This window comes from Hibiscus syriacus, unplaced genomic scaffold (genome assembly GCF_006381635.1).
Source record: "Hibiscus syriacus cultivar Baekdansim isolate YM2019G1 unplaced genomic scaffold, ASM638163v2 tig00110847_pilon, whole genome shotgun sequence".
NCBI lineage: Eukaryota > Viridiplantae > Streptophyta > Magnoliopsida > Malvales > Malvaceae > Hibiscus > Hibiscus syriacus.
Genome location: NW_024062888.1, coordinates 2199593 through 2208770, shown reverse-complemented (window position 1 = coordinate 2208770; position 9178 = coordinate 2199593). Strand labels below are relative to the sequence as shown.

Sequence of the window (9178 nt, the reverse complement as noted above, 5' to 3'; positions counted from 1 at the left end):
TTTAATGAAAGTTTTAAATTTTCTCGAGTTTTTGTCATGAGTTAAGGTTTGAAAAGTCAATGTGACACCTCGGACTCGTATCCGGGTCGGGTACGGGTTGGGGGTGTTACAGTCAGTGTTTTCCATGTCTTCGACCTTTCAATCGTCATAAGTTTGACTTCGTGTCCAAACCATGTGTTTTTCTCGGTTACTCACCACAATATTATGGGTACCAATGTCTTGATAGTACATGTCGTATATATTTATCTCGACATGTTACATTCAATTAGAATATGTTTCCTTTTTCATCTGTGTATATAAGTGTTGATAAGGATATCAAACAAACTGAGTGAGTTGTTCCTTTTCCTAATGTTGAGTTCAATTCAAATGCTCACAAAGATGTGGTTATGGTGTGTGATAATCCCATATGTGTTCCTGACTCGCCAAATGCTAATGTGGCAGGTTCGGTTAATACACCTGGTGTGAACCTTAGTCGTGATGATAAGTTATACACAATGGAGGCAATGTCAGAAGTTGTGTCTAGGAATGTTGAACAACAGGAAGTTGCTCGAAGTGAACATGTGTCTTCTGGTGCTGAACAACGAGATGTTCAAGATTGTTTAGTTGGTGTTCGGGAGCCAAGTGTTTCAATCAGTTATGTACCTGTTGAAAATAATTGCATGGATGTTCAACAGGCTACAAATAGACATCACATGGTTACTCGCAGCAAAGTAGGAATTTTCAAACCCAAAGCCTATAACACGGTGTTTAATGAAACTCCTTTGAATGTGCATGATGCTTTACAACATAAACATTGGCGTGTTGTAGTGGAAATGAAATTCAAGGCTTTACTTGATAATGATACATGGAGATTAGTTCCATTGCCAGCTGATTGAAAAGTAATAGACTGTAAATCGTTGTTTCGTATTAAATATAATTCAGATGGTTCTGTTAATCGGTTTAAAGCAAGGCTTGTAGCAAAAGGGTACTCTCAAGTTCCAGGTTGTGATTTTGGCGATACTTTCAGTCCTGTAGTTCGATTCTTCACACTAAATGTTTTGCTTTCTATTGTTACTTCTATAGGATGGCAAGTTTATCAAGTTGATGTGAATAATGTCTTTCTCAAAGGTGATTTGTAGGAGGATGTGTATATGAATCAACCAAAAGGGTTTGAACAGGTTGGTCCACATGGTGAGAAACTAATATGAAAACTACAAAAAGCTCTCTACGGACTTCAAAAAGCTCCTCAAAATTAGTTTAATAAACTTTATAAGTATTTGTGTGATTTGGGGTTTTATTCTTCTCGCGCTGATAGTCCCTTGTTCATTTATGGTTCAAATGATGATGTTACGTATATTGCTGTTTATATTGATGATATTCTTGTGCCAGGTTCTTATGAAAAATATGTTAAAGAAGTTAAACACAGTTTCATGACATGTTCTCATTAAAAGACCTCGGGCTTGTCCATTTTTTTTAGGCATTGAGGTTGTTCACACTATAACTGGATTGTTCCTTAGCCAAAGGAAGTATGTGAAAGAATTATTGGTCAAGTTTAATGTGCATACTACAAAACTAGTGGATACACCTCTACATGTCACACCTAAGTTGAGTACAGAGAATGCAGGAGCTCCGGTGAACGCTCAAAAATATCGTAGTGCAATTTGTGCATTATTTTATGTATGTCATACTAGACCGGATATTTCATTTGGTGTTCATAAAGTTGGATAGTTTATGCAGACACCCCGTGAAGCTCATTGGTTAAGGGTCAAACTTATTCTTCGTTATCTCAAAGGAACATTAGATTATGGACTTTGGTTAACCATACATCAAGGGCAGCTTCAGGTCAAGGATTTTACAGATGCAGATTGGGGTAATGACCCCGATGATAGACGTTTGATTTCTAGATATTTTGTTTACTTAGGTAATCATTTGTTGTCATGGAGTTCTTGCAAACAGAGTTCAGTGTCTCGATCCACAACCGAGGCAGAATATCGAAGTCTTGCTGATACAACGTCTGAGGTTCTCTGGGTAAAAGTTGTTCTTGATGATATAAATGTGGTTTTATCTCAACCTCCAGTTATATGGTGTGATAACACCAGCATTGTTGCTATGGCTGCCAATCCTGTCTTACATGCCAAAGTTAAGCATGTGAACTTAGATGTACACTTTGTTCGTGAAAAAATGATGGATAAAAAATTGACTGTCAACTATGTTCCAGCACACTATCAGGTTGCAGATGTGTTAACCAAGCCATTGATTACAACTCGGTTTTAGGAATTTCGACAGAAGTTAAATATGGTATCACTGCAAAGTCTTCAGCTGCACAAGGCTTAGTTTTTTATTTTTGCTTGGAGGAGTTGGAAAGTGGAGAGAATATTAAGAATTATAGTGATGCCAGCTGGAGTAGTTGTCAGCTGGAATAGTTGGTTGCTAACCGTTTCTGTTAAGGGTTAGTTTTACGGTTAAGCCAGTTTTCTATTGGGTTAAACTTATAGTGTTAACCCGTAAGGAAAAACTATTGGCTATATAAAAAGACATTTCTGGTTAAGGGATGAGATCATCTAACAGCCTACATTTCCTTTTTTCTTTTCACCTTGCTTTCCCTCTGGTTAAGCTGTGCAGTATAGAGTTTTCAACAATCAAGACATAAACTTATGAAATTAAAATGCCAAGAAAAGTGTAGGGAATGCATCTTTTGAGTAGCTCAAAATTGTCCTGTCTTGCTTCTTTCTCTTCATTTGCCGAGTAGGTTGCTCAAAATTGTCTCCATCAGTTTAACTTTGCATCAAGAGATTCAGACATCTGAGACTTCTTGAAGTTTAGTGATCCATTTATAATTTTACATGTATAATTTAACGAAAATTAAAAAATACGAAGAATGAATGTACATATAACTTTCTTTGTCAAAATTGTGGACTTTTTTATTTATTTTTTCTTTAGAAAATCGCCCAAAGACCAAGTCTATCAGCTTTTTTGTTCGAAGAATAATTTTCCACTGGCTTTTTAATGTAGATCGTTTCAATTTACTTGACTAATCTTCCTTTGCCTTAGATTGGCATCTCATCAATGGATGATAGATACCTTCCATAGACATTTTGTAAAGCAGATGATACCACGGTAGCTAAACGATGGAGCTTCAAATTTTAGAGAATCATATCTCATCATTTATCTGACACGGAATTCGATTCTGCTTTCGTTGTTATTGCCGCCGTCTCGCCGTCATTGTTGTATTCTGACCACTTATCAGAAACAAAATGATTTTTTCGAAAACCCGATTTTCATGTCCTTTTATCCTGCTGATGTTCTCAAGTCATGTCTTGATATACTCTGAGGCTGCAATGGACACAATCACACCAGGCCATTACCTGAATAGCTCAGCAGCAATTGTTTCTGCTGGTGAAATATTTGAGTTAGGATTTTATCTACCTACCAATTCAGTGAATTACTATTTGGCAATCATGTACAAGAATATCCGGGAAGATCGAGTCGTTTGGATAGCGAACCGGGATTATCCAGTTACCACTTCGGCCTTTTCCTACATAGGTGATGACGGTAATCTAGCGATTAGGCAAGGTAGGATCATTTACATGGTGACAGATTTGAAATTAGCCAATGCAAATGTGAGTGCTACATTGCTTGATTCGGGAAATCTTGTTTTGAGAGATGAAAATTCTAGCATCTTATGGCAGAGCTTTGATTTCCCTTCCCACACTTTCTTGCCCGGGATGAAACTCGGATACGATACGAGGATCGGGAAAACTTGGTCATATACCTCATGGCGGAGTTATAATGACCCGAGTCCTGGAAATTTTACCTTCCAATTGGATCCCGGACCTGAGAAGCGGCTCGTGATCTTGAACGGAGATGAGATATACTGGAGATCAACTAGGCCATGGGGAGATGAATCCAGGCTTTTCGAATTCCCTCGTGAAACAAAGATGAACATGTACAACTTCAACTTTGTTTCCGAATCCGATACATCTTATCTCACGTACCAACTCTATAGAACAGACATGGTTAGTCGGTTTACGCTTCATGCAACTGGACAGTTGAGACAAGTCCTATGGTTAGACAACGAATGGACTTTGTTGAACAGTCAACCGAGAGAAGAGTGCGACCTACACGCTTACTGCGGAGACAATTCGAGCTGCAGCAAAGTTTCATTACCGTTTTGTAGCTGTTTACTTGGATTCGAGCCAAACAAGGCTGAGCTTTGGAACAATGGAGATTTCAAAGAAGGTTGCTTTAGGAAAAATGAATTACAGTGTGGCATTGAACGTCCGGGGACTGCAGAGGATGGATTTCATGAGCTTTCTAATGTAAAGTTGCCCAAAAATCAGCGAACTCAAGTGGTTCAAAGCATTGGTGAATGCAGGTCAGCTTGCTCGAGTGACTGCTCGTGTTCTGGTTTCTCATATACCAATCGGAATTGCTCGATATGGTGCGGCCGTCTTATCAATTTGCAGCAACTTCCAGCTAATGACAATTCCGGAACAGATTTTTATCTCAAACTGGCAGCTGCAGATTTGGGGACTAACAGTAAGATCAATTGTAACATTTACGTATTGTGATCCAACCTTTTAGACGAATTCGATGCTGGAAAATGATCTAAAAAACTTGTTTATTTCTTGGAAATGCAGAAAGCACAGGAAATATTAGGAGAGCAATTATTGAGATAACGACAATTTCTATGACAATTTTTGGTTCAGCGTTGTTCATTTGGCAAGTGAAGAAGGGAAGAAATAAGAGAAAAGGTGAAAGTTTCCTTCTTGAAGTATCCATGTCTGACATTAGTCGAACGTGCTTCGAATTTAATGTTTAATGTCCTCACTTATATGCTTCTCAACTCTTGAACTAGCAGGGCAAGACCTACTAACATTTGATGTTACAATGAGTCCAGCACATGCCGAAAACAAACAATCTAAACCAAGACGACAGGTAGAACATGAAAAGGAAGTGGAAATTCCATTGTTCAGTTTTTCAAGCGTATCCGCTGCAACAGATAACTTCTCCTTCTCAAATAAACTTGGAGAGGGTGGTTTTGGCCCTGTTTACAAGGTGAAATTCATACACCTACCTGCCAATTGGATTCCATTTGAGATTCGGGTCATGTTATCAACTGGGAAAGTTTGTTTTCTTTTCAGGGAAAATTACTGAAAGGGGATGATGTAGCTGTTAAAAGGCTGTCGAGAAAATCTGGGCAGGGTTGGGATGAGTTAAAGAACGAAGCAATGCTAATCGCCAAACTCCAACACAAGAATCTTGTGAAGCTTCTTGGTTGCTGCATTGAAGGGGATGAAAAGATTCTAATCTACGAATATTTGCCCAACAAGAGCTTAGACTCTTTCCTCTTTGGTAATTACTTCTCATTTCCGCAATTTTCATATCTGATTAAAGAGTCCGAGTCCCTGTAACATAGGTTCTCATGGGATTTTCATTTTGTTCAGCTACCAATGCAATCTTCACTCTACCATGGGAAACTCGAGTTCGAATCATCCAAGGGATTGCTCAAGGCCTTCTTTATCTCCATGAATATTCCAGGGTTCAAATTATTCACATGGATTTGAAGTCCAGCAACATTTTGTTGGATGAGTATATGAACCCGAAAATTTCAGACTTCGGGATTGCCAGAGTTTACGGAGGCACACAACAAGAAGCAACCAATCCTATTATTGGAACTTAGTAAGTAGTTAGCATATACACTTACATAACATCCGTGAACATAGGATCATAAGCAGGGATTTAATTAAACTGCAGTGGTTACATGGCTCCGGAGTATGCTTCGGAAGGCGTCTTCTCAGTGAAATCAGATGTATTCAGCTTCGGAGTTTTGTTGTTAGAGATTTTAAGTGGCAAAAAGAACACCCGTCTCTATCTCGGCAATTCTGTCAATCTTATTAGATATGTAAGTGCCATAACTTTAGTAACATATGTTGAAACGTAATATTTATGGTCGTACTGAAGTTGTTAAAACTATTTCTGTTTTCAGGCATGGGATCTCTGGACAAGCGATAAGCCATTGGAGTTGATGAGCACTGACCTGCAAGGTAAGTATTGTCCAAATGCAGCTATTAGATACATCAATACTGCACTCCTTTGTGTTGAGGACCGAGCAGCCGACAGGCCGACCATGTTGGATGTTGTCATGATGTTGAACAACAAACTTGCCATAATACGTTCTCCGGTGCTACCGGCTTTCTCGAATGTCCGAAGTGGATTGGATTTGAGTCAGAGTAAGCAAGAGATATCCGAGAATAAACTAACAGTGTCGGTGGTTGTCCCTCGATGAAACTTGCTTATTTTCTTGTGAAAACTACATCATTAGTCATCAACATGCCACTTCTCTCCCATTTTGGTCATTTTATTGAAATTGAAATTATTTTTAAAAAAATAAAGATAAAAAACAAAAATCAATGAATCATTGAAAACTAATGTTACTATTATGCTTGGAAAATATGAAGAATGAAAGTATTTATTTCAGCATATATATCGTATAGGTTAAATTGTTAAAGTTTTTCAATATGGTATTGGAGTGTTGCATGAAATATAATGGAAAATAACTATCGAGGTTCCATCAAAGAAACCGTGACGTTATTCACTAAGAATGTTGCAGGCTGATTTGAATCATTGGTTTTACTTGTCGCATTAGAGAAAGCAGGCTTTTGGGAGAATTTAGAACCGTGAGCTCATTGGTAAGCATGGAGACAACTTTGGACATTGTCGGTCTATCAGCCGCCATTTCTTGAACACAAAGAAGAGCCACATGAATGTACCTCAGCAGCATAGGATACGAAACTTGGTCTTCCAATCTAGGATCCACCAACTCACCGCCTCTATCTCCTTCCCACAATGCCCATGCCTTAAGTAAAGCTAACATGTTTTAATATCTCACATGTTATCCGACAAAAGACAAATAAAAACCTAGGGAGAAAAAAGAGGAGAGATTTTGTCACTCACATGTCCAATTAGATTAAGAGAACTGCTATGGTAAAAGCCGGTGTTCTTCTTGCCACTTAATGTCTCTAACAGCAAGACACCGAAGCTGAACACGTCCAACTTAATGGAGAAGAGGCCTTCCATGGTGTATTCCGGCAACATATAGCCACTATGTTTACGTCATTTTCACACACAAAAGTTGATTAGATTCTTCAATGAAAGATGATTAAAGCTAGTAGATCATACTGTAAGTTATGGATATTAGAATTCCACTTACTATGTTCCTACAATCCTATTAGTATTTGATCGTAACCTGCCACCACCGAACATTCTTGCCAACCCAAAATCCTATATTTTTGGGTTCATTTCACTAACAGGATGTTGCTTGCCTTTAGATCTCGATGTATGGTCCGTAGTCTTGAATATTGGTGAAGATATAGAAGCCTTGTGCGATCCCCTCTATTTTTCGAACTCTTGTTCCCCGTCTAGTAGTCCTTGATTGTTTGAACCTGATACAGATTTGCAAAAAAAAAAATGTAGCATAACAAAAGCAAATCTTGGGGAGAACAGGGAAGGTGTAAGCATTCATAAGTCACAAACCAAAAGGAAATAAATCCAAGCTATTGTTAGGTATGAACTCATAGATCAGTATCTTTTCTCCTCATTCTAAACAGCAACCTAATAGCCTAACAAGGTTCCGATGTTGAAGTTTTTCTATAAGCATCGTCTCGTTTATAACTCTTCGAGCCCTTGGCTGGACACTTTGGAAAGCCTTTTCACTGGTACTTCTTTTCCATTTAATAGTTTTCCCTGCAATCAACCATCAGAAAAATTGAGCTTGATTTCTGGTAATAGTCTTAAAAGATTAAAGACTTGATACCATATAAACAGGGCCAAAATCCCCCTTCTCCCAACTTATTCTCCAAAGAGAAGTTTTCAGTAGCTTCCGATACACTAGCAAACCTAAACAATGGAAAAGCAGTGTCCTTTCTCGTAAGTTTCCCGGGGTTATCGGAATCTAAAAATTCTCTTCTACTAGCCGTGATGCTCATCTCCACATCAAAGAGCAGTATATCCTGGCTTGCATCATCCATCTCTCCTGTTTTCGAAGACAGAGAGGTCAGCATATGCAAGTTCATCCATTCGCATATCGAGCAAGGTAGCAGATTGATTCACAAAGACTAATACGAAACACAGTACCTTTGTCTTTAAACATCTTCCTCTTAGAAACAATGAAGGATGCAGGAAAAGTACCAATAGAACAATGGGGATAGCAATTATCCATATATACGTATTGGATCCTAGAAATCGAATTCAAGAAATTAAAAGTTCCGAATAAATTTGATAGCCAATATAGTTAAAAGTTTTTAGAAAGAAACTACCTCTGCCATTGTCGATTTCGGAAGCTGCAAGTCTGATAAAGAATGTACTTGCACTAGTATCCTCTGCTGAAAGTTGTTGAAGATCAAGAAGGTCACCAAACCATCTTGAGCAATGGCCACGTGTGTTATATGCATATGCACTGCAACTACAGTTATTCAAGCAAGCTTCTTCGCTGTTAGCGTCAGAGGTTGAGACTTAAGGACCCGATGGGAAAGGATAAGATGAACTGATTTGCTGAGTTGAACTCAAAGGATACTTTACGTTGTTCATTTTGAAGAATCTGTCTCTATTATCTCCATTACCACAAGTTAGGGGCGCTCTCCTCGTACACTCCCGTACTGGCCTTGTATTATCCGCTTCTCTGATGGGTAAAAGCCTCGAAAGCACAGACAACTGTCACTGCTGCAGCAGCTAAATGGACCACAAGCGTTAAAAATGTTACACACTTCTCTCGGATGAGCCCAAAACATGTTCCACTGTTGATTACTTTCAAGCCATGTAGACTGTCCAATTCGTCCGGAGCTGTGGATGAGGAATCTAGTTAGAGAATTATTATACAGCGAATACGAAAGATATGTTTTGTTTTCGTCGCTATACATGGTGTAGTTGAAGATGTAATTCAATCTCATTTCAGGCATGAAATCAAAAACTTTTCCGTTCCCAGCACCACTGCTCCATCTTGTTTCATTACCCCTCATGAGTCATGAGTACAAATGCATCAGATGTTGTAGAATCCATTTTCACCTCAAAATCCCCTTTATTTGGGTCTTGTTGGTCTAACCAAGACGTTAAAGACCAAACTTTTTCAGTTTTCTTACTGTAACGAAGCTTCATTCAAGGTAAAAAAGTATTCAAAGGGTAATCAAAGCTCTGCCATAGT

The 9178-nt window shown here is 38.5% G+C and overlaps 2 protein-coding genes and 1 pseudogene across 2 annotated transcripts; 2 read left to right on the top strand and 1 right to left on the bottom strand.

Moving 5' to 3' along the window:
- Positions 1-3162: 3162 nt before the first annotated feature.
- LOC120143391 (G-type lectin S-receptor-like serine/threonine-protein kinase At2g19130) lies at positions 3163-4550 on the top strand. The gene has a single exon (XM_039157724.1). It carries the CDS (start codon positions 3234-3236, stop codon positions 4548-4550), a length of 1317 nt encoding a protein of 438 aa, XP_039013655.1. The 5' UTR covers positions 3163-3233.
- Positions 4551-4631: 81 nt separating this feature from the next.
- On the top strand, positions 4632-6268 carry LOC120143345 (G-type lectin S-receptor-like serine/threonine-protein kinase B120). The gene is made up of 6 exons (XM_039157691.1): positions 4632-4733; positions 4841-5037; positions 5124-5334; positions 5427-5661; positions 5737-5884; positions 5969-6268. Exons 1-6 carry the CDS (start codon positions 4670-4672, stop codon positions 6266-6268), a joined length of 1155 nt encoding a protein of 384 aa, XP_039013622.1. The 5' UTR covers positions 4632-4669.
- A 281-nt stretch (positions 6269-6549) lies between these two features.
- Positions 6550-8122, bottom strand: LOC120143413 (annotated as a pseudogene).
- Between the last annotated feature and the right edge of the window lie 1056 nt (positions 8123-9178).

Bases quoted from the DNA above. Each gene is read 5' to 3' on its own strand.
- LOC120143391 (XM_039157724.1), top strand. From the start codon at position 3,234: ATGATTTTTTCGAAAACCCGATTTTCATGTCCTTTTATCCTGCTGATG.
- LOC120143345 (XM_039157691.1), top strand. From the start codon at position 4,670: ATGACAATTTTTGGTTCAGCGTTGTTCATTTGGCAAGTGAAGAAGGGA. The intron at 4,734-4,840 runs GTGAAAGTTTCC...TTGAACTAGCAG, and splicing joins GGGAAGAAATAAGAGAAAAG to GGCAAGACCTACTAACATTT. The intron at 5,662-5,736 runs GTAAGTAGTTAG...ATTAAACTGCAG, and splicing joins AATCCTATTATTGGAACTTA to TGGTTACATGGCTCCGGAGT.